Source organism: Narcine bancroftii, chromosome 1 (assembly GCF_036971445.1).
Source record: "Narcine bancroftii isolate sNarBan1 chromosome 1, sNarBan1.hap1, whole genome shotgun sequence".
Taxonomy (NCBI): Eukaryota; Metazoa; Chordata; class Chondrichthyes; order Torpediniformes; family Narcinidae; genus Narcine; species Narcine bancroftii.
Window position 1 is genome coordinate 367920324 of NC_091469.1, and position 26543 is coordinate 367946866.

At 39.0% G+C, this 26543-nt stretch overlaps 1 protein-coding gene across 3 annotated transcripts in view; it reads right to left on the minus strand.

The window, feature by feature from the left end:
• Positions 1 to 25508, minus strand: part of LOC138750776 (raftlin-like) — a 104461-nt gene extending 78953 nt beyond the window's left edge. Inside the window, exons 1-2 of one of the 3 annotated variants that reach the window (XM_069912928.1) lie at positions 25064 to 25508; positions 21827 to 21985 (exon numbers count right to left, since the gene is read on the minus strand). In XM_069912928.1, the coding sequence (XP_069769029.1) occupies positions 21827 to 21974 (148 nt within the window). In that variant the 5' untranslated portion in view covers positions 21975 to 21985; positions 25064 to 25508. Of the gene's footprint in view, positions 1 to 21826; positions 21986 to 23457; positions 23480 to 25063 lie in introns of those variants that run through there. The other 2 variants (XM_069912918.1, XM_069912924.1) reach the window with 2 other exon arrangements.
• Between the last annotated feature and the right edge of the window lie 1035 nt (positions 25509 to 26543).

The following is a 26543-nucleotide window of genomic DNA, read 5'->3' on the forward strand; positions in this document are numbered from 1 at the left end:
TTCCGGTCAGGTGACCAGACTAACTGCCACATAAAAGCTTTCAAAGTAGCTTTGCGTGCAGATGAGAACTTAGCCTAAATCACTATTCATTCCTGCCAGCATCAATTCACTCTCCAAGCCCAGCTTTGGTATTGACCACACAAATGTGAAATGTGCATAGCTTGAATGCACCATAACATATAAAAGAAGGGGAATTTTCACAAAGGGATTTCCTCTATTAACACAGTTTTCAATGATTGATCTCATTTATTGGTCTCTCTGAATCATCTGCTGATGTTCTGCTAAATTTATAAAACCTCCAAAGAAATTTTCAGAACTCTTTTAATCATCAAGAATGAATCAACATTGGAGAGAATGTGCAGTGAGAGGAGCAAGATTATTCTTTCACCAAATGCCCTTAAGGATAAGACAATTAATTATTTACATTGGACCTTCAGCTCACGATGTCAGATCCAACAATCAGTATAACCATCCATTTACACTAAACCTGCATAATCCCATTTTTCTGTATATTCCCATCAACTCCCCTTAGAAACTGGGGACAATTTATAGTGGTCAAATGGCACATCCTTGGAGTGTGGGAACTAATCAGAACACCCAGGGAAGACCCATGTGGTCACAGTAAAAATGTGCAAGCTCCACACAGATAGCATCAGAGGTTAGAATTGAACACCCATCACTGGAGGTGAGAGATAACAGCTTTACAAGCTGCCGCTTGCCATTACTGTGCCATTCACAAATTATACTTCCAAAGTCAAGGAAAATTGTTTAAAGAAGGGGCCGAGCTGCCTCTATCTGTCACCCTTCACCCTGGTTCAGCAATCCCCACAGGCTACCCCTCCCTCACTGCCCTCATTATATTAGCTCTCTCTCCTTCACACTTTCTGTCCTGATAAAGTCTTTCTACATTGACTACTGATGTTGTTCAACCTGTTGAGCTCCTCCAGCAGATTGTGTACTGTTGAAAAATACTATTGCTGCACCTTAGTTTTATTCTAAATACACTTTTCTTCTGCAAAGGCAAAATGTGAGAAAAATAAACCATCTCTTCAAGAGCAAATTGTTTACAGCAATGTCTCAGAACTGGTGAAGCGTCTGGTTGGAACCTACTGAAACAAACTTTCAATCTATATTCACACTGTGTTTCTGATGAGCCAACGAGGGACCTGGTGGCCAACATTATATCCACATGTATTTCTAAATTCTGGAAAACCTTAATTCAATGACCTCTTGCTCTGCAGATTCTAACAGTAGAAAACATTCTCAGGAGTCTCAATACTGATGGAAACAAGCCAAGCAGATGCCATTTATTTCCATAATGTTACTGAATTGCAGTGTGCTTTTCCAAGTATGCTTAAAATTTAAAATCACCCTTAAAGCAAAGTTTTTATAGATGGAAGATATTTCTTCTGAGTCAATATAGATTAATTCAGATCATAAGAACAGTAATGAAACTTTATCTGGGGCTGTGAAACTTTGGGGCTGTGGATTAACACAGAAACAATTGTAAATATGATCAATCGCAAATATTTTATGTTATCTAATATAATGTTGAGAAAATTGTTGCAGTTAATCACTGAAAACATTTCAAGCCATGACTATAGATTATTCCTATCCAGATGAAGTTGTAACTAATTTAGATGGGCATTTAATTATTCACTAAAAAGCCATAATAGTTAAACTAAATTCTTTACGCTAATTTTCTATCTGTAATACAAGGGAATGGGAGTAATACCATTACTGTGCCCGGAGGAGGGAATAGAAGTAATGCAAGATAAGGGCGTAACTTATTTGTAACTATATACACCCAGATCATGAATATCTGTCTGATAAATGTTGAGGAAAAATATTTAATCATATTTCTATTGAACACCCAGCAGAGCAGAGGCTGAGGACATACAACAGGCAAGGTCAGGTAAGATCTTTGCATAGTAACAAGGAGTAAGTAGTGGAGATGATAACTAGGGCAAGAGGTTCTTAAAGACCGGGTTAGGGAACTAGAGCTGGAGCTGATGAACAATGGATCATTTGGGAGGGAGAAGCTATCAGGAGACAGTCACGCCCAAAAGTCAGGAGGCAGCTAACTGGGTGACTGTTAGGAGAGGGAAGGGAAATGAGCAGTCAGTGCAGAGCACCCCTGTGGCCTTTCCCCTCAACAATAAATATAACGTTTTGGATATGTTGGGGGAGGGGGAAAAATAACAATCAACCAGGGCCAAGTCAAAGTGGTCAGATCTCTGGTAGAGTCTGGGCATTTGGCTATGAAAGGAAGGGGGCAGAAGAGGACAGTTATAGTGATTGGGGTTTCGATAGAAGGAGGATCTGTGAACAAGATAAAGAATACCGTATGGTACGTTTCCTCCCAGGTGCCAGGGTTAGAGACATCTCATGTCTAGTCCACTGCATTCTGAAGTGGGAGGGTGAGCAGCCAAATGATGTGGTCCACATTGGCACCAATGAGACAGATAGGAGTAGGGATGAGGTCCTGAAGAGGGAATATAGGGAGTTAAGAAAGAGGCTGCAAAGCAGGTCCTGAAAGGTGGCAAACTCCTGATTGCTGCTTGTGCCATGTGCCAGTGAGGGTTAGAAAAGGAAGTTGTAGCAGATGAATGCATAGCTGAAGAGTTGGTGCAGAGTGCAGGGATTCAGATCTGTGGATCATTTGGATCTCTTCTGGGAAAGATACATCCTGTACAAAAAGGATGGGCTGCATCTGAATTGGAGAGAGACCAATATCCTGGTGGACAGCCTCACAAGAGCTGTTGGGGAGAATTTAAACTAGTTTGGCAAGGGTATGCGAACCAGAATGTGAGAGCAGAGAATAGAGCAGAAGGTGGAAGGGATGATGCAATGTGCTGTGGGCTTGGAGGAAGGATAGGCAGGGGAGGAAGCATAAATGTAGTCAATTGGAGGGTTTGAAATGTGTCTTTTTCAATGCAAGGAATATTAGGAATTAAGGAGTTGAACTTGGAGCATGAATCAGTACATGGAATTACGATGTTGTGGCCATTAGAGACTTGTCTGATGCAAGGACAGGATTTGCTGATTCAGGTGCCAGGGTTTAGATGATTTAAAAGGGATGGGATGAGGGGAGGGGGTGTAAAAGAGGGGGTAGAATTACTGGTCAGGGCTAGTGTCACAGCTGGTGAAAGGAAGGATGCTGTGGAGGGAGCATCATCTGAGTTGGTGTGGGTGGAAGTCAGAAATAGGGAGGAAGCAATCACTGTATTTCTAGTAGTCTATAGGCCCCTAAACACCACTTGGGTCTGAAGAATACACAAGTAGCAGATTTTGGAATGCTGCAGAAATAACAGGGTTGTAGTTATGGGAGACTTCAACTTCCCAAATATTGACTGGCAACTCCTTACTGCAAGAGAATAGATGGCACAGAATTTGTCAGTGTGTTCAAGGGGGATTCCTGAAATAGTGGACCAGCCAAATAGAGGTGAGGCCATAATGGGTCTGGTACTAGGTAATTAAACTGGCCAGGTGACAGACCTCTGAGTGGGTGATTTAGGTGATAGTGATCAGAATTTTCTGCACTTTGGCATTGCTATAGACAAGGATAAAAGGAAACAAAATGGCAAAGTGTTGAATTGAGAAGGTGTAATAATGATGGGATGAGGCAAGAACTGGAGAGGGTAAATTGGGAACAGTTTTATTTTGGGAGAATGCACAGAAATAATGTGGAGGATGTTTAGTGACCACATGCGCAGGGTTTTGGCTAGGTTTGTCTCACTGACACAAGGAAAAGATGGTATGAAAAGTGAACCATGGCAGACACAATAGTGAGGCAGATAGTTAAGAGGAAGAAAGAAGTATATATTAGATTTAGGAAGCAAAATACAGGAAGGGCTCATGAGAATTGTATGGTAGCCAGAAAGAAACAGGAATTAGGAGAGCTGGAAGGGAGCATGAGAAGGCCTTGCCAAGTAGGATAAAGGAAAACCTGAAGACATTTTATGCATATGTGAAGAAGAGAAGGATGATAGGAATGAAGATGGGGCCTCTTCAGATTAAGGAGGCAATATACATGGAGGTGGAAAAGGTTTGGGAGGTCCTAAATTAATACTTTGCTTCAGTATTTACCAGATAAAAGAGTGCTGGTCAAGGTGAAACCAGAATAGAACATGCTTATGTGCTAGACCATGTTGAGATTAGAAAGAGGAATTGCTGGATCTTTATAAAAAAACATTAGGATTGATAAGTCCCAAGGACTGGATGAGATATACCCCAGTTTGTTATGGGAAGAAATTGCTGGGGCATTGGCAATAATCTTTGCATCCTAGTTGGCTACAGAGAAGGTGCCAAGAATTGGAGAATGGAAAATGTGGTCCCCGTGTTCCAAAAAAGTAATAGGGAGGATCCTGGGAATTACAGACCAGTGATTGTATCAGTGGTAAGCAATCTATGGATAAGATTCTTAAGGACAAGATACTGGCTTCTCGGGGATAGTCAGCATGGCTTTGTGAGGGGAAGGTTGTGCCTCACAAGCCTAAATAAATTTTTTGAGGAGGTAACAAAAGAAATTTATGAAGGTAAAATAGTAGATGTGGTGTCGATGGATTTTAGAAAGGCATTTGACATGGGAGACTTGAACAGAAAGTCATGAGGCATGGAACATTGACTCTGTGGATTCAGAATTGGGTTGTCTGTAGAAAGCAGAGAGTAGTAGTGTTTGGAAGTCAGTGACTAGTGGAGTTTCACAGAGATTCCTGCTCTTTGTGACTTTTATTGGGATGGGTCAGTAAGTCTGTGGATGATACAAAGGTTGCAGGGGTTATGGATAGCGTTGAAGGTTTTCATAGGCTACAACAGGATGTAGAATTGAGTAGGAAAAGCAGCAGATGAGGTTCAAACCGGATAAATGTGAGGTGATGCATTTTGGAAGGTCAAACTTGAAGGCAGAGTACATGGTTAATGGTGGGATACTTAGCAGTGTGGAAGAACAGAGGGACCTTGGGGTCTAAATCCATAATCTCTCAAGGCTGCCGCACAGGCACAAGAAGTCCTATGGTGGGGTGGCCACATGCAGCTCTTGAACATATAAAGTGTGGTTTAGGAAATATGTTAGCTGGCTATTTGGGCCCCAGCTGTGGACTTACACTTGACTGAGCATATTCGTACAGCCTTGACAACATATCAGCTAGATTTTCAATGACTCACAGCCAAGATGGAGACTCACAATAATCACCAGGATTTTGAAAATATCTGTTATGTATATGTGAACTTTTTGATTATTGAATCTAATACAAATTAGCATTTTAAAAACTAAATTCATGAATAATATTACTTACATGTATTTTCTAATATCTATAGAAAATATTTATAACAAAATTAGGATGGCCAGGTGTCCAGTTTTAGCTTGGACAGTCTGGCTTTTGAGTACTCTGTCTTGTGCCACCTCAAGCCAGATGCTAATTTGTCCTCCATTTGAGGGTGTTGGGCCCAAATGGGGGAAAAATTAAAGGGTAAAAAGGGCACTTGCTTTTTAATTTTGGCATGCGTGTCTGTGTTTCTCACGTGCATGCATGGCTCACCTCCCACATCCCTCCCCCTGAGTTTCTGACACTGCCCCTGCATGTCCTCTGTTTTGGTAAGTTTGAAATGGCCACCCTAAACAAAATGTGCATGTAAGAATAAAAACATTTTTGTAATATTTTTCAAGTCTTGCTACTCCCAGACCTGTTTGTCATATGTGTCTCTTTGGTTAAGCAAGTTTGGACACCCCTGGCCTATGGGATGCTGGGTTTCATTAGTTGGGAATTGTGTTCAGGAGTTGTGAGATAATGTTGCAGCTCTTTAAATCGTTGGTGAGACCACACTGAAATATTGTTTCGTTCTGGCCACTTCATTACAGCAAGGATGTGGAATCTATGGAGAGGGTGCAGAGGAGACTTAACAGGATGTTGCCCAGATTGGAAAATATGTCCTTATGAGACAAAGTTAGCAGAGCTAGGGCTTTTCTCTGTGTAATGAAGAAGGATGAGAGGTGACTTAATAGAGGTCTATGAGATTATAAGAAACGTCGATAAGGTAGAGAGCCAGAAACTTTTTCCCAGGGTGGGAGAGGCAAAGACTAGTGGACATATGTACAAAATGAAGGGAAAAAAGTTTAGGGGAGACATCAGGGTAATATTTTTGACACAGAGGATTGTGGAAAGAATTGGCAGGGGTGGCGGTGGAGGCTGATACAATAGGGGCATGTAAGAGACTTTTGGACAGGCACATGGATGAAAGAAAAATAGAGGGTTATGAGGTAGAAAGGGTTTTGTTTTTTGGGGAGAGGGTATAGAATCAGTCAGCATATCACTGTGGGCTGAAAAGCCTGTAATGTTCTATGTTCTCTTAAATGTCTCCAAATGGTGTTCCATATTGTTCACTAATTCTATTTTCTTTTCCCACAGTCTGAAGGCCATGGTTCATTCCCATCATGCAGTTGTGAAATGAAAATGACTGGATTGTGATAAAAATCCGTTTAATTTATTAACATTATTCATATGAGAAGGTTTTCCATCTGACCCTTCCCAATATGTGGCTCCATAACCACACTCATGTGGTTGATTCTCAAAAGACCTGTGATGGCCAGTGTAAGTGAGAGAATGCTGTCCACCAGGCTACAGGATTACGTGCTGAGAGATGCACTGAGGCTTGGCTCAGCCAACTTGAGAGCTTTGTGGTGAAGAACCTGATGCTACCAGACATTGAGCACTTGAGCAGTTGAGGGAAGCCCCTCAAATTCGAAGTGGGGGGGGTGGGAGAAACTACAAGGGGCCACAACGCTACCAAAGGCACTCTGTAGTTAATTTGAGAATTAATGTTACAATGTACAGTAATGGAATGTATATATGAATATGAATCTTAGGTTGCAAAAAGACTTTGCACAGTTTTCCTTTGAACAGTTATATTGTGAATAAAGTTTAGTTTGAAAAAATACCAGAAGTGGACACTAAATGTTGGCCTTGTCCGAGAACATCTGCTCAAAAAATGAACACAAAATCACTTTGCTAATTAACTTTTACTCCCAACATGGGAGATCGTTCAGTCCATCGGGTTCATGCCAGCTCTCAACAAACAATTTCACAAGTCTCATTCCTTCTCTCCTTATTTCCCAGCCCTCCTGCACCTGCTACCAGTTATATTTGTTCATGAACTCCTGTTTGATTTCTGCCCCCCCAACATGAAAAGTGTAACTGTAGCCAGCACATCTTTACTTGGGGTCTGGACACTGAGAGGAAGCTCATGGTCATAGAGAAGATACAAACTTTATACAGACAACATCTAAGTTATGGATTGAACCAGATCACCAGAGCTTTGAGGCAGAAACACCAAGTTCTACACAATCATATCACCCATACTTTTGGGAAATTTGTTATGGCTACAGAGGACACAATTTAGCCCAACCCCCCCCCCATTATAGAATCCCATAATTCATTGTTATGGGATCATTGATGGAAAAATAAATCTGCAGCAATTGCTTTATTGACCATTTTGGTATTATCAGCTGATTTTGCAAACTTGATTTCAAATTCATTGATAAATCTTATAGAAAGTCAGCACAGGCACAGGGAAAACGTTAGCATTTTGGTATAATTCCCTGATAGTAACACTTTCTGTTTTTTAAATTTTTTTTATTTTTCACACTATGAACCATACTGACCAAAATACACACAAACATTTCCCTCTTATACACAGTGTCATTTTCTCCCCTTTTACCCCCTCCCTTCCCTCCCTCCTTCACCCCCCCCCACCCACTCAACGCTCAACATATATGATACATTAAACCCATTAAACAATGTCATCATACAATGAAAATAATCAAGAAATTGGTGTCATCCACTTTTACATATTGGGTCAGTTCATTTCGTCTTCTCCTTCTGTCATTTTAGGTGGTTGATTACATTGTTGTCATGCATTTTTACTCAATTTTCACAGTAACTGAATAGATCTGTGACTAAGTATGTTTTTTGAAATAAAGTTCTGCAAAATTGGTTTCCAATAAATGAGATTCAAAAGGTTACAGAGAAAATGATTGTTGGAATATTATCTTGTATTCCAGCAATCTATTATATTCCAGAGAAATATTTACTAGGATGTTTCCCGGACATCAGGAACTGAGTTACAGGGAAAAGTTAAACAGATTAGGACTTTATTCCTTGGAGCGTAGAAGAATGAGGGGAGATATTTAAAAGGATGATGGGTAGAGAAAGAGTAAATGGAAGTAGGTTTTTTTCCCACTGATGGTAGGTGAGATACAAACCGAAGGACATGGTTTAAGAGTGAAGGGAATAGTTTAGGTGAGACATTAATAGAAACTTCGACACAGAGAGTGGAATGAACTGCCAGCTGAAGTGGTGACTGCAGACTCAATTTTAACATTTAAGAAGAATTTGGACAGGTACAGGCTATGGACTGGGTACAGGTCAGTGGAACTAGGCAGAATAATAGTCCAGCACAGACTAGAAGGGCCTGTTTCTGTGTTAAAATGTTCTGTGGTTCTATAGTTTCATCACTCCAAATCACAGAGACAATTAAAGTAGATGGGCAATCATAAAATTCCTATTAAAACAATTGTAAGCATCCATTTCATTATATGCCCTTTATAAAATTAATCATCTCTGAAGGTCAGGTCTCACATGAAAAAAGTTAAATTTATCTATTACATCGAGAAATTGTGACATTACTGAGAAAGCCTTGACATCTGAACATGAGACAATAAAGTTTTTAAAAAATCTGTTTGGGTAACACGAGTTTATGAATGAGAAAGGACACAGAAAAGTAACATAATCATTTTAAGAAGCATCTTTAACTCATAACTTGTAAAATTTATGCCATGGATTAAAGAGAAAGTATAAATTTCCACTGTTTTCTGGGACTCCATGATTCCTCCTCCAATTGTTCTGTATGACGTCAAGAATACCCCAGCAAATTCCCCCAGCAAGCATGGTGCCAAAATTATTTCTTTCTTCAGTTCCACCACCACCAACAGAATCTAAACACCAGCCACATCTTCCCTCTCTACACCTTCCAACTGCCACAGGGACAACTCCTAAAATGACTCCGTTTCCCCCCCCTCCCAGTCCACTTTCCATCTCCATTCATCCCTTTCTCATCCTTGGAATTTCCCCAGTTAATGCAGTAGGTGCTACACTTGTTCTTACAACTCCTCTCACACCACCATACAGGAGAAGATTCATGAGCACCTCCTCCACCCTTATCTACCACAGTACTCCCAATATGAACTCAGCTATGGTGGAAAGTCCAATCTTAGATGAGACATCTGCCCTCAGGTCACAAAAGCCATCCCCAACAGCCATTCTGATCTTCCGAGTGCATGTCAGTTCAACTCCCACACCAACATGTTCATCCCCAGTCCTCTCCACTGCAATCCAAACAAGAGGAACAGCATCTTGTAATCCACTTGGGTAATCTAGTCAATGGCACTGACCTCCACAATCCTGAAGTACTTTGAGTGGCTGGTAATGGAGTGCATCAAAGCATACCTACTAGTCATAATGGACCCACTTCAGTTTTCCTATTCACAAAACTGATCCACAGACAAAGCAATAGACCTGACCCTCCATCTTGACCCACCTAGAGAATGATGCCTCCTATACCAGGCTGATGTTTGTTGACTTCAGCTCAGCAATCAACACAATAATACCTCAAAGGCCGGTGGATAAACAGTCCTCACTGGGACTCAGTACCTCTTTCTGCAATTGGATCCTGTACTTCTTGATTGAAAGACCGCAGTCAATCTGGGTTGGCAGAAAAACCTCAAGCCCCATCATACTGAGCACTGGTGCACCTCAGGGCTGTGTGTTCAACCCACTAATGTTCATTCTACTAATTCAGTTCTAACAGAATCATCAAGTTTGTGGTAGTTGGCCTCATCAGTTGGCTTACAGGGAGGTGTTGAAAGGCTTGTACAGTGGTGTAAGACCAATAACCTGAGTCTCAATGTGGACATAACAAAGGAGGTGACTGTGGACTTCAGGAGGATGAAAAACATTTCACACTATATATCAATGGCTCTGATGTAGAGAGAATGGGGACATAAAGTTTCTTGACACGCAATTAAAGGGCAACCTATCCTAGACCCACCACACCACCTTATTTGTCAGAAAGAAGCAGCAGCACCTACACTTCCAAAGGAGATTAAGAAGGGAAAGGCTACCAGTCACCAGCCTACAAACATTCTACAGGAGAACAAGAGAGTTTTCTGGCTGGGCTGCATCATGGTGTAGTATGTGAATGAGAGTGAGCGAGAGAGTGAGAGAGAGAGAGAGAGATCAGTTCTACAGTGTTACAGCCAGCGACAGCAGCTGGAACTGGAACAGGACAAGCTGGCAAGCTTGTGGAAAACCCCATTTGGAAGATGGGTTGTGAGTTCTTATTTCAGCCTGGTCAAAGGCCTTATGGTTCATACAAGAGGAGAGGACTGGCTGTCTAATGTTTCATTTGGAATAAGAGAAACAAAAAGGCACTCTATGGTGACCTGAAAGAAAGAGGTTATCAGTTGGAGAACCCTGAGGGGGCAAGTTTCATCAGCAAGACACTGAAGTGGCTGATTGAAGGAATCAGCTGTGGATGTCCCGGAACAACCTCTCTGAAAACCAACAAGAATCTTCCTGAGCAGTAACCATTTACCTTTCAAGCATCAAAGCCTGGTGAACTTTACAAACGTTAAATTATGTGTACAGTATAAGAATTTCCTGCAACCAGTGAACTTGGAGGAATGAGAAGTGAGATTGGACTGTGAATCAAAGAACGTTTCTGAACTTACACACACATTACATACATGTGTGCTTAGAATTAGAAGGGGGATACGTCAATAGTGATCAGCTAAAGTGTGATTCTGTTTTCATGTTTAAAGATAATTAAAAATAACTTGTGTTTAAGTAACCATTTGTCTTGGAGAATATCTATTGCTGCTGGGTTTTGGGGTCCTCTGGGTTCGTAACAACAGGCTTATCACACTCTATTTTCTACCTCCTGCCTGGCAGAGGATACACAAGTTTGAAAACACACCTTCAGATTCAAGAATGTTTTCTTTCCTGCTATTATTGGGCACTTTGTACAGTCCCTCCATGGCTATGATTAAGCCTTGCACTGCTTACATTGCACTTTTGTTTTATTCTAACACTATATGTTTATTCCTGCATTGGCTGAGTAGTTCATAGATCAAAACTTTTCATTGGTTCATGTGGCAACAAACAATTCAATTTGATTCAATAGTATTTTGAACATATTTCTATAAATATTCCTCTCTGGTTCCTTTTTAATCCTTTGAGGTTACAGCAAGTTGACCATCTTAAAGTACTCAACCTCTGAATCAAACCATCAGATGGGGTGGGGGAGGGAGGTGTCAAAATTCTGCCAGACCATATAACCTCAGCTGCCAAGGAACTGTCACATTACAGTGTTTCAGAATAGGTATTACACTGAAGATTGTTAAAGTAGATATAAAATCAGATTTGACAACTTAATGAGCAGGATTTACTCTTTAATCAACACGATCAAAACAGATTAAACGGTTGTTTATTTCATCTTTTTTTAAATCTGTACGCTGATAGTCACATGTGTGAAAATTAAATACGAGTACTGATGCAGGGATTGACGACAGTATGCAAAACCCAAAAACAAATTTTTCTTCTTGTGCTTTGATGGTATGGTATATCTTTGAAAGTACAATGTATAGATATTTAGCCATCAATTGATATTCAGACTTTAACATAGCAAAATTAATCTAGCCCAGTTGTGCAAGCAGGTTCATGAAAGGATTAGGGAAGCAACTTGCGTAGTGGCATTTATTGGAAGAGGACTGGAGTTTAGAAATAGGGATGCATTGAAACAATTGCACAGAGTAATGATGAGGCCTCATCTGGTCTGGTGCACATGGTTTTGGACCCCTCATTTCAGAAAAGATATATTGGCATTGGCCAGACTAATTCCTGGAATAAGTAGATTGTTTGTCACAACAGGCTAAAGAAATTATATATACATACACACACACACACACATATATATATATATTTTAAGAAACAAATATATATACATATATATATATACACACACACACACACACACACACATATATATATATAAATATATATATACATATATATTTATATATATATACACACATATATATATACATATATATTTATATACATATATATTATATACACACACACATATTTTTTTAAGAAACAAATATATATACACATATATATATATAGATATATATATATCTATATATATATATTATATACACACATACACACACACACACACACACACACACACACACACACACACACACACACACACACACACACACACACACACACATATATATATATATATTTATTGGAGTTTATAAGAATGAGAATAATCTTATTGAAACATATAACATCCCTGAGGAGTTGGAGGGAGAGCGAGACAGGGTAGATGCTGAGCTATTTCCATTAGTAGGAATATCTCAAACCAGGGGATACAGTTACAAGATAAGATGGTGGTCATTTAAAACTGGCTACAGAGGACCTTTTCATAGAGATAAGCAAATCTTTGAAATCCCCAATCCAGAGGGTTGTGAAGGCATGGACATTGTGGAAATATAAAGAGGAAGTAGACTTTTAGTTTTGTTTGGAGAGATTTCTTGTTGCTGCCTTTCCATAGATGCTGTATGTCTACTTGCACAGTGTCTAATTGCATGGAGTACTTCTTCCATGGTGACTGGGGTACAGCAAGTGGAAGAGATGCTGGCTGGTTCATGTGTAGTAAACTAATCAAATGAAGGATACTTCAGACCAGTGGAACGTAGATCCTGCACCAGGCAAGACTGCCTGGACACTGCCACAGAGCTGGTGGTGCTGTCATCTGGAGGAGCTCAGCTGTTGTACTCGATGAGCTTGAGAAACAGTTGACACTGAATGCTCTATACTGTGAGACTGAGCGCCTTGCAGGAAGTGAAATTTCAGGAAGTGGTCAGGCCGCTGATCAAGAGTGGGCAGAAAGAGACTGGAAACTGTCACCCAGACAAAAAGAACAGATGATGTAAAAAAAAGCCATCGATGTAAATGGTCTCAGACCTGAAAGATTAACTCTGTTTTTCTTTCCACAGATACTGCCTGACCGACTAAGCATTTCCATCATTTTCAGTTTTTATTAAAAAGAACTTGCAGTTAGTTTAGGAAAGCATCTTCCAACAGAGTAGTGTGCCAGACAATAGGCTTGCAACATACATTAAAGCACATAGAATAAGGCAAGTAGCATGGACAGAAAATTAGTTTAATGACAGGAAACAGATGTGTGCAAGAATGGCAGGAAATAAACAGGGGAGATTCCCAGAGGTTAGTTGGGTACTAGGATCAGTGCTTTCATATATATAAGATATATATGGACTTGACAGGTGTAGATCACACAAACCTTGGAGACATGGTGAACTGTGAGGAGAACAATGAGAGACCAGAAGAAGGTGGTGGATTGAACAGTTCAAATTTAATGCTGAGGTGTGCAAAGAATGGGAAGAGGTAATATCGACAAGAAAGCATAATTCTAAAAAGGATCTTGGAACAGAAAGTTGAGGGTAAATATACATAATTCATTGAAAATGGCCAGTCAGACTTATAAAGTGGTTAGAATTATTTGTAGGATCCTGGACTCTATGAAAAGAGTCATCTACTATTGCAAACAAAGAATTAATGAATCTTTATAACATCCTCTTTGCCATAACTGAAACAGTTCTGGGGAATACTCTTCAGGAAAGAAATGTAGACCTCTAGAGAGTCCATTTACTAAAAGTATTCGAGGAATTATTCAACTATTCATCTACATTAATATTTCAAAGAAACTAGAGTTATTTTGTCAAGAATTAGTGTAGGGAGAGGATCAGGTAAAATGTGTTTCAAATCACAATGGGTCTTGACAAAATAGTTAAGAGAGATCATGTTTCTAAACTTCTATTCCTGTCTAAGGTCTTCCAAAAGTTGTTCTTAGCCAATTGTTGCCCTACTTACTCAAAACAACAAATCCAAAAGATTCCAGCCAGGTGATAAGGCACATGATAGCCCAGAGTTGGCCTTACTAAGAGTATACAATGACCTGCTCCTTGCCACTGACCCAGGGAGCTCTGCCATTCTAATTCTCCTCGACCTTACTGCAGCATTCTATTTTATTAGATCACCTCCAGCAGAATGTCGGTGTCGATGGCATGGTCAAGAACTGGTTTAAATCTTATCTTAGTGGTAGGACTTTCTCAGATAACATAGGCAAATTTTCATCCTCCTCTGCTACCCTTTCCTGTGGGGTCCCACAAGGGTCTATTCTGGATCTCATTCTCTCCTCCTTATACATGCTTCCCTTTGGCCATATCATCCAAAAATGCAGAATCTCCTTCCATTGCTACACTGATGATACTCAGCTCTATCTCTCTCTGAAGCCCAATGACTAAGCAACAATAACCAGCCTCAAAAACTGTCTGGAGGACATAACATGCTGGATGCCTCAAAATTTCCTGCAGCTAAACGAAGGCAAACCTGAGATCATCCTATTTGGTGCCCCCCCAACTCCACCAAAATTATCTCCAATAAATTGGCAACTTATCCGCCCTCATTAAACCACACATTAAATCAGTTGGTGTTATATTCGATTCCACCTTCAAGTTTGACAAAAAAGCCAATGCAGTAAAAGCTAGCATTTTCCAGCTCCACACTCTTGTCAAATTCAAATCATTCCTGTCACTGAAAGATCTCGAGAAAGTTATCCACACCCTCATTTTCTCCCATTTAGACCACTCTAACTCTCTATATAGAGAAATTAGTCAGTAGTCATTATCCCTCCCATCTGCCACTGGGAGCCAAGAAAAGGGACTACATCATCCCTATTCTGTCTTCCCTCCACTGGCTACTGGTACAGCTCAGAATAGAATTTTAAGTTCTCCAGTTTGTTTACAAAGCCCTTAACGGACTAGCCCCCTCTTATATCATCAATCTCCTAACACCTTACTTCACTTCAAAACCCCTCAGATCGGTCAATTCAGGACGTTTGGTTGTTCCGCGCTCTAATCGCAAACTCACGGGAGATCGCACCTTCGTGTTAGCAGCCCCCAAACTATGGAACAATATTCCTCCCTGCATCAAATCAGCCCCTTCCTTTAACTCTTTTAAATCCAGGCTGAAGTTGTATTTTGAAGTGATGGTTGATTGTTACCATATTGTATGTATAATTCTGAACCTCGAGTACACGCTTTATACCTCACTTTAAAGAGCTGCTTAAGTTGAGATGTAATTTATGATCTGCACAGCACTTTGGTCAATGTGAGTTGTTTTAAATGTGCTATATAAATAAAATAAAATAAAAAAATATTGTTCCCATTGATAGAGGGTTCATTAACCAAAGTGCATGAAACAAAAATACTGGCACTGCAATAAAACTTTCTCACGCAGCAAGTTCCTAAAATCTGCTATACACTGTCCATAATAGTCAGGAGGCAGATTCAATTAGGGCAATCAAAACATTGGTTCACCTCCAACTGGAATATTGTGTTTAGGTCAAGCACAGTACAATGGGATAGTTGTAAGGATTCTGGGGGGGTGTGCAGAAAAGATTTACCAAACTGATTCCAGGCTCTGTGGATACAGTGAAGAAGCTAGGGTTGCACTCTTGAGGTTATGAGAGTATCTGATAATAAGAACTGCAAAAATAAGTGCATATATGGAGAAGATTGCTAAAGAAATTATTTCAGTTAGACAAAGGATAAAGAACAAAGATTTGCAAAAGAACCAAAAATGACACAATTTTTTTTAATGCAGCACATGCTCACTGCCTGGCATATTTCTGACAGCATGGTTGAAGGTGGATCACTGAAAGCATTTAAAAGTGTTCATATGAGCACTAAAATTGTTTAGGCTTTTAGGGCTATGGACCACGAGTTGGGGTTGAAACTAACTAATGGTCACCTTTGGTTTGAATGGGCAAGTTAGGCCGAATGGCCTGTTTCCATTTTTATGATTATATCGTTTAAAAGGAAGGCGTATAAATATCTGAAAGGAAAGAATGGGGAGAGATCTGCGATTTTTTTCCTCCCACCAGATTAGGTTCATGGTGCTGATGTGGAGCTGGGGTTTTCGGCTGGGGAGTGCAACTAAGATCAAGACCAGAGACCATGGGTGCCTCAGCAGATTAGAGAGGGAGAAAGAGTCTCATAAGAACAATCTTGGAGGGTGTTTCATAGTCCAGGGCCAAAAAAGAAATTTCTACGATTGCCGACATGATTATCACATGGTGAATTACTTCACTAGAACCAGAGTCAAGGCTTTCAGTGAACAGCTACAGAATAGTCTGGAGCTCAGCAGCTGTGATCTACTTTGTACAATGTACATGTGAACCTAAACTGGTTATGACCATAAACTTGCTATCATTATTGGTATTAATAGGTTTTGGTGGGGAAAAAAAAAGGCTAAGGTTCTGTAGGAAGATGTTCAAGAGTCAGGAAAGTGAATGAGGCAGAAAGAAAGAAAAGGAATAATCTCCAGATTATTCCTTGCACTTTATAGAAATAAGAGTAGAGTGCAGATTAATGTATAGCTGGAGAGTTGAGGTTTTGGTTTCTGGGAGTCTGGAACCAGATCTGGGCAAGATGACAGGGCTGGGGCTTATCTTCTCACAGATGGATTTGCTATGGTTGTTGGGAAGGTTTTAAGCTAGATTCAGAGAATAGGAAGCTGAGCAAAGATCCTGGAGAGTAAAGCAAAAGTGGAAAAAGAAAAATATCAGTGAGAGAAATTGAAAAACTAAAAAAAGCAAGATTAGAGTCTGGCTATGGTTAAGATATACTGCAAATAGTAAATAATACAGGTACACAATCCTTTATCTGGAACCCTCGGGGAACAGTATGTTCCGAATTTTGGATTTTTCCGGATTTCAGAACAAAAGCCAGCTGCCCACTTGAATTGTGCTGCTGTATCCACCTCTTTCTAGTCGTGCTTGTGCCTCTCTCCACCCTCACCAACCTGAGTCGTGCTGCCTTCTCTCTACCCACTGCCCACCTGAGTCGTGCTGCCATTTCTCACCCACCCGAGTCACGCTGCCATCTCTCTCCCCTGCCCACCCGAGTCGCGCTGCTGTCTCTCTCTCCTCCCCCAGCCCACCTGAGTCACACTGCTCTCTCTCTCTCTCTCTCTCTCCCCTCCCACCCCCAACCCGCCCAACCTAGTCACGCTGCTGCCTTTCTCTCTCCCTCCACTGTACCAGCACCATGAAAAAAATGCTGGTTTTTGGAGCTTTCCAGATTTTAGATGTCCAGATAAAGGATTGTGTACCTGTACTGTATAAATGAGGGCAGGAATGGTAGTTTAATGTTCCTGGCTACAAAATTTTCAGACCAGATAGAGATGGGAATTACAAGAAAAGGCAGTGACATAATCAGTTAAAGAAACAATCAAGGCTGTGAGAAGAGATGATAATTCAATGAGGTGAGAGAAATTGAATTGCGGCATTCCCACTGTAGGAAGAGTTTTCCTTAACATTAATTAGGATACAACACAAAAAGTACTGAGGACATTGAATTTATCAATCATATTTAGAAGAGTGACTACAGAGAAGCTGGAGGGACTCTGTAGTAAGAAATTAACAATCAACATTTTGGATATTCTAGCATGGCAGTTTATGTTTCTCGTGTTCAGAATAACTAGTTTAACTAGTATTCAGTGAGTTAAACCTGAAGGGGAGATTCATTTAGGAAAAAAAAGATGGGGAGGGGGATGGAGTATCAGCGGGGGAACATTTTTGTGATGACTTGGTTAGTATTAGCATAGTTAGAGAGAAGGACAAGGATATCATGGCAGTAAAAGTTTTTAATTGGGATAAGGCCAAAGTTATTAGAAATAGTTTTCTGAAATCAGTCAGAGCAGTGAGAAGCAAACTCAAGGAGGTCAGGCTAAACAGGTTTAGGTGTGGGGGGGGGGGGGGGAGTCAGAGAAGAGGAAAAGCTAGAAGGAAAGGTGATTGATGATGTTGGGATCTGTGACTGCTAGTAAAATATCAGGAGTGACCCTATACTTTAACCCTATATTCTAAATTGTGCACTGTACATGACTGTGTGGATGTGAGAGATAATCTGTTAGTCTGCTTGCAGAAGAACCATTCTCACTGTAGCAAGTATTGTGACAAATAAACAATCTTAAACTTAAACAAACATATTCAGGGGTTATTGCTGAGATCACAGTTTGAATTAAAGGTTCTTTTTATAGTCACATAATAATACAATAAAAATGTAATATACATGATGTACTTCAACTCTTGTCTGCCATTGAGCATTGCCCAGAAACCTTAACAATAGGAGAAAGATAAGCAAAAGAGAGTTTATTAATAATATCTGTGAATGATGGAGACAAAGTTTGCAGTGTAATATTTAAAAATGTGCAGATGACATGAAATTTAGAGTGAGGAAGATAATAAAAGACTACAAGAAAATATAATTAGCCTTTTAAAAAGGCAGAAAAGATACAGTGAGTGATGAAGTAATGTCATTTAACAGAATGACGGAAAAGATATAATAAAGGCTGAATTGCACTCATTTAAAAAAATATGTAGAAACAAAGGAGCCTTTGAGTAAATTGGTCAAAACATTTCAAAACGTATGTTGCAAGTGCAGCTAGTAAAGTGCTATATTTAGCATCCTGGGCTTCATAAGCAGAGGAACAGAGTCCTTCAGCAAAGTTGTTAGATTGAAGGTTTGAAAATATTGGTTAAACCACAACAAGAATATTGCATCCCATTCTGATCAACACTCTTCAGGGAGTAATATTTCTAGGAAGGGTGCAGAAAAGATTTACTGCTGGGAAATTTCAGCTATGAAATAAAACTGGGGTTATTTTTCTTGGAGTAGATAATGTTGATAGAACTTTTGCTGCACATAATAAATCAGGTTTTGAACTGGTAAAAGGAGAAGCTGTTCCAGTAGCAGATTGTTCAAGAACCCAGCAAAGAGAGATTTAAAGCATGAGCAAAAGTCAGTGGAAGGATGGATGAAAACCTTTATTCATGAAGGGAGCAGTTACGATGATTTTGGACCTAAGTGGTGGAAACAAAGATGAGCATGAAAATTGGATAGGCCTTCGAGGAGAATAGTTTGCAGGGGTGTGGAAAGAGAATGGAGGAATGAACTGAATAGGTTTGACTACAAGGAACCGTAACCAGAATAATGCGTTGAATGGTTTCATTCAACAGGTACAGTGGGTTGCTGTAATGTCACTAGGACTGGCCGGCTTCAATTTCAAGGAGAAGCTGGATAGACAGGATCTTATCTCCCTGGAGCAGTAGAAGGCTGAGGGGAAGCTTATTGGGGTTTATAAAATCCTGAGGGACTCAGATAAGGTAAATAGTTACAGTCCCTTTCCCAGGATAGGGGAGTCTAAAAGTAGAGAGCATTGATTTAAGGTAAGAGAGAAAGGGACACCGAGGGGCACTTTCCACACAATTATGTAGTGGGTATATGAAACGAGCTGCCTGAGAAAATATACAGGCAAAGACAGTTGTAATGTTAAAAGACATTATCCAAGTTCATGTATAGGAATGATTTAGAGTGATAGAGACCGAACACTGCCAAATGACATTAGCTTATGCAGACAACTCAGTCAGCATGGGGAAGTTGGGCTGAAGGGCCTGTTCACATGCTGTAAAACCCTGTGACTCCAATGTTTCAAAATTCTATGATTGTTTTGATTCAGTACTTTTGTTCAGAAAATAGTTAGATCAAAGTTAGAAGTATAACATGGGCATGGATGATGAAATACTACAGAACATGGATTCTCTGAAAATGCCATCTGTGGATTGGACTTGACATACTGATCTACTGTTGGTTATGATAGATTGACAAATATCCATATCCAGTGGAGATTTGGCTTCTCATCGGAGAGGATGAAGAAAATGTTTCACAGACTTTTATCTTTCTTGGAGATTTAATTTATGTATTTTTGATTCTCAGTAGATTAAAGATGTTGCATGTAGTTTAAACCAAAATAAATTGTCCAGTGTATGTTAATTGGAACATGCTAGATACCATGAAAGATATTACATTGTTTCATACTTTATGCAATGGTGCAATGGAGTTCAAATAGTTACCTGATATTGTTATAACAGAAATGGAATTCCATTCAATGAGGTGAATAAAAATGAAAGACCTTTTCCCCTCTATCTGGCAACTCTCAACCAAATTAATTTTGTTAGTGACAATGTATTTGCCTTGTTAGCTACTCTAATTCCAAGGGATTTAATTATCCTCCAAACTATTGTAATGAGTTTTAATCAGAATGAATCAAAGAGAAATAATACTCTTGGCAAACTAGGAAGATTGAACATCAACTCTTTCACACCGAGGATACTATCCCAACATTTATGGAAGTGAGTTTGGAAGGTGAATAGGTCACGTTTCCTGAAACAGGTACTGATAAATTAATTACAGGAACTAAGTTACATGTTGTGGTGTTGTAAATTAAGAAGTTATTTGATGCTTAGGATGAAAGAAAAAGAGCTCAGTTCTAACCAGAGTAGAAAAGAGAGATTGGCTGTGGTGCAGAAAGGTCGTGGGCTTGGAAGGGATAGAATGGCTATCAGGGATGACATGGTGAGACCAAGATAGATAGAATTAAGGCAGAGACCAAGAATAGATCAGCAGTGAGGGATAACATGGAAGGGAACCACTGATCTAGACCCAATTATACTGAAATATTTTGCTTGAGAAAATTTGTCATTGGCCCATTTCCTTTGGAGTTATGAAACCGTGCATATAACGAGTCAATTAGGTACGACTAAAATAGCTGTTTTCAAACGTTTTCTTTCCATTCACATACCACCTTAAGCAACCCCTTACTAATCACAGAGCACTTATGGCATAGGGATTGCTTAAAGTAGAATGTGAGTTAGGGGGCAGTATGAAAACCACTGATTTAGGACATGTGGGAGAAATGGGCAAAGGTTGTGGTGCATTGGATAAGATGAAGACATATTGAAAGGATGTGGAGAGACCAGTGGCAGTAAAGGACTGACTAGAGAAGGGCAGAGAGTTCAGTGGGAACTTAAAGAATAGAAGGTTAGAAGAGGATATCCCTTCAGGTTTATTGGCATGAGGAAGGAAGAATGCAGGGCTGAGTGATTAAGCCTGCTCCTTATAGCTGTAAAGCTGTGTTTGATGTGAATGCATTTGTGGCACCCAGCCATTCTTGTCTCCCTCCACTAATGAATGTGACTAAGAAACATAATTCAGGAGATTTAAATTATGGCTTAACATTTAGGTGTACAGTCCCATCCAAAGATTTAAATGACCTGAGAAGTTTCAGCACTTGAAGTGGGCTCATTGGAAGAAGTTTGTGGTTTCCTCCCACATCCCAAAAATGTTTGGGTTTCTCAGTTATCTGTCCATTGCAAATTGACACACACGACTGGATGAGGGGTAGAACCAGTGGGAGTGGATGGGAATGTGAGGTGGATTAAATAAATTAGGGTAGGATTAGTATAAAAATGGATGATGAATATTCAGGGTGGAATCACTGAGCCAAAGGGCATGTTTCTGTGTTTTAATCTCACCACAATTCCAGGTTTCCCCTAATGAGTAACCACCTAAAAGAAAGTGATGAATCTTTTGTTGATACATGGAAAGATAACTCCATTGGCAGTGAGATAACTGCTTTATTCTACCATTACACACCTTAACCATTTTATCCATAAAGGCATGAAAATACTTCTTTGAAATTAACATATTAGACACGGGATCACAAGCTATGACTTAGCTTTGTAAATGTATGTAAATGTGTGCACCACTTACCACCCTCTTCTGCTAAAATGAAGTCTAGGAGCTTATAGTCATAGGTCGTATCCACCTTTGTTTCCACTTGGGGTCTTTTGAGTGTGGAGTAGATTTTGCCAGGACTGCTTTCATCAGATTTTTCCAGCTTTGGTAAGCTGCAGCCCATTTTAACAGTTGCTAATTCAAATTAGAACAGAACAGGAAATTAGAGAATCAAGTGAACAGCAGCAAAAAATGACACCTCCAGATTTCTCTGAGAAATTTAATAAATCTTAATCAACTAAACATGCTGTTAACTGCATGAATTCTATTTATCATAGATGTCACATTCATTTTGTTTAATAGATCCTTCACAATGCAGCTGGCATTGTGGAAATATTTAGACGCATTAACAGTCCAATGACTCCATTATAAAATATTTTCCACATTTGTTTTTACTCTTTTAACTGTCAACATGGTTTAACTGCACATCACTTATACAAGAGTAAAATGAATGTGAAGCCATTTACTACAACTGAAAACAACCATATCAACTGTTGACTGTCACTAAGCTTTAAAATAGTATTCCTATCTTAACCATAGAACTGTTATGTCATAAGCTACGATGTTGATATTTTGATTACTTAGTTCTTTCTCAATGTTCTTGTTATCAATCAATAAATGCCTGATAAATGAATCTGTAGGGGAAAAAGCTGATTGCTGGTTTTGGCAACACTAAATAACAAGCATCAGAGATTTAAAAGAAAAGTAAAAATAAAATTCATTTTTTAAAAATTTACACATACAGCATGGAAACAGGCCCTTCCAGCCCACAAACCTGTGTTGTCGAAATACCCCAATTAACCTACAGTCCCCTGGATATTTTGAAAGGTGGGAGGAAACTGGAGCACTCAGAGGAAACCCAAACAGACACAAGGAGAATGTGCAAACTCCTAAAAGACAGCAAACCGCTACGCTAACCATGCTGCCCCTTTCTTTGTTAACCTATTTTTTTCTTTCAGGACCTGATATTTCCAGCATTTCATTTCTGTGGTCAATAGTACTTCTTATTTAATGGAAACACCACAATATGTGACTTAAATAAATAGTCATTAGATATAATTAAAACTGAAATGAAGGAGAATTTTTCATCATTTCAAAACAGCAATGTTTTAACTCCACCCACACCACACTCGCACACACACGCGCGTGCATACACAAACACACACACTCACACACACAAACACACCCTCTTACCAAAATAAGAACACTGACTTGGGGACAATTTAACCTTGGTTCCCAGTAAGATCTTCTTCCTCAAATCAATAACCTGTTGGATCCTGCTTTTCACAATTTTTAACAAATATCCCAACACATTAAAAGCCAGCTTGATCCAAAATTGCACATGCTAATTAGGAATTTCCTCAGTGGCTTAAATTTCTCTCAAAAATCTTGCATGTGAGTTCAAATTACCCGCAGGAGAAGGAGTGCATGTTAATGAAGTCCATTGGTAAAATTATTGCATCTTCATACCCTTGTTTTAAACCTTAAAACCTGTCCTGCTTTTCAATCAGATTGGCTGATTTCTGCCTTACCCACATTTACTGACCTCGATGACCTTGTCATACAGAAATTTATTTGCTCATTTTGAGAGTTACATTTGACTTAACTTTTTGGGGAACAGATTTTGGGATTTCCAGTCTCCTTTCTGTGAAAGTACTTCCTTTTTGCATGATTCAGCTCCCTCGATCTACCATGAGGACAAATAGTTTCTCCACATTATTATTATTTTAAACACCTCATCTTCTCAATCAAAGAGAAGACGAGGAATGCAACCCATACTAATAATTTAATCCTTTAACCTGAAAATAACTCTTGTGTAAACTGTAACAAGAGGCTAAGAAATCAATTGACTAACATTTAATTCACAGCCTGCCTCCACTGGCAAGAGGTTATATGGTGAATTATTTCATGGCAGACCTCTTGAAGAGAATCATTAAGAAATATATTTGATAGTTGACTGATGTGCAGTACTAATTATGTTATGATTGCTGGGCCTAGCTCCTAAATTACAGCAGATATCAATTATCATAAAGCACTCTTTTTCTTAAGATTAATTTCTAATAAATGTTACATTTGTTATTTTCCATAGAAATCAAAGAAGAATAATTTTCACATCCCATAACATGTTGGAAAGTTTGGCCAGATTTATTCATATTTTTGCTTTGAAGATATGTGGGAATTCACAGACAACGTTCTCAAAGGTTCTTCAAATGAGTCAAGTGTTCAATTAGTTAATTTATTAAATTAAGACTTTTTTTGCCATCCTATTCATAATTTTGGGTTTATTAAAGTACTGTGCAATTTACTTCTTAAAAATAAGTCACTCAAATAATCAAAACAGTTATATATGAAAAAAGTAACACATACATTTTTAAAATGCCTCCTGTGGTGGAAGTCTTACCACCAGATTCATAATGACAAAACAATACTCTTGACAGACTCTATTATGGTATTATAATTGTAGTTTTTAACAAGCACAAGTTCTTTTCAAAGAGTTCTCCATAAGATTGTCAGCATGGAAAAAAAATGGTCCTATACACTAAATAAAAATTCTACAGCCTTGTAGCACAATATTCTGAAAGTATTTTAACCATATTGTATTTTCTGGAATAATTTTAGGAAGATGCAAAGAAGGTACAAATAAATCATAAAATATCTGTTGGAAATAATGTCAGTTTGGCTGGATTTTAATTTTGATTACATTATATGCAGCCAGTAAATACCAAAAGAATTCTATGTTTCTATGTAATTATTTATGAAGTATATACTAAACAGAAAATTTAACCATTTAAGGGAAGCCAGGCCTTCTTTATATTCTAGGTACACTAAAGCCACAAATTCAAATATGTATTTGAATCTTAATTGTAAAACAAATTTTCTTCCGACATCTATCATGAGACACAGCAGAATTTAATATCACAGACCATATTTGTTTATCAGACACAGAGATTAGTTCATCGTGAATTTTAAAAAATCACTTTCAGTAGCCTCACACCTACAAAGTAACTCACTTTCTGTGATAGTTAAATGAAGAATGGAAAAAAAATGCTAGTTTTATATTCTAAAAACCAAATAAAATTTTTGCAGCAAATTCTCACATCTTGAAGCAAAGCTTTAACTCCTTTTGGATTAGCACCAAATTTTACTGCACAGGGTACAATCAGTACCAAATAACCAGCACTTAAACAGACAAATGATTATTTATTAATTTACCTGAGAAATGCTTGCCACGAAAATGTTTCAAACAAACCAGCAGCTTTTTCAATAATTGCCAGCGATCAAAATGCCACCACAATTAAAGATACTTTCATTTCAGGAATGGAAGTTACTGACTCTGAAGGAAACTTAGATCAGCTTTACAAGCAAGAACTAATTCAAAACGACTGAGTTCAACAAAGCACTATTACAAGAATCATGGTAGAAAATCAAGCTACGCAAGAAATAGTCTGATACTTTTTCAAATGTTGCAAATGAATTATTTGGGTCTAAAATTATCCGTTAACTTCCTTTTGCTGTTGAAAATGTCATGCATCAAAAATTTTAATCTTCAGTGCTGCGTGTTCAGTGAAACCACATCCTGTACAAGTTCAGTGTTTTTCTTTTTTACCCCTTCTCCTTTACTCGCCCAATCACAACAGCTTGAAGGCGACACAAAAATACTAACTACAGTCTCACAAAGATCGCTGAAATAAGTGAACCAATAATGAGGTGAAAAAAAGAACACCAGCCAAGAATGCACCACAAACGTCTAACCAGCTGAACTGTGTGCGAGCTGCAGTTCAACAGCCAGATGGGGCGAGCTAGCATGCTGACTTAACTCTTCAATGAAATTCATATTTTAAAACCCAGAACAATCCCCCCCACCCCCCCCAAGTCTGAAATGCATTACTCTGATCTCCATGGGAGACTGTTAAAGAGGAAACCCACTCCTAGGACAATCTGTGACTAATTGAAGTTTTGTTTAAATAAAACAATAGGAAGATCTGATCATTTCAAACTAAAATGCCATATGGGTCTTAATTATCTGGTTGACAAAGAATGTTGAAAATGAACAGCCCTGAAACAGTTTTACTGCACAAGGAGATGGAAAATATGTAATGTTTTTGTAAAATAGGAAATGGAAAGCCATTTTCTCCCAAATTCAGAATCATGCCTAATTGCATCAATCGTGCAGAAACTAATTTACAACCATACAATGCAATGCGAGAGCTCTTTCATCATCAGGAGGTGACAAGCACACTGGGAACATTCATCACACATCAAACCCAGCAAGGAAGAGTGTTGTTCAGTAGAGGTGTAAGCACTCGAGCCACTATGAAACCACCAGACAGGGGTGAAATTGGGGAAGGAAGTGCTAAAGGGTGTAAGTAATCAGCTCAAACAGAACCTCCTTGCTCCCTCTAGCTTCACATTCATGTAATTTCACATTTTTGAATGCAGCCTCCACCAACCCTTTGCAAGAATATTTGTTTCGTTATCTTTTTCCTGCAAAAAATGTAGCTGCATCGTGCTTAGTGGAAAGCTTGATCAGTAGGAACTACTTCTGTAAAGGGACCATCAAACACTTATGCAGTGAGCTTGATGTGATTCAGACAAGTCTGATCTCCGGATGCCAACGGAGCAAGACTTCACTCTCTGAACATAGAGCAATTAACATAGTACAGAAACAAGCCAATCCACTCCACCATGTATG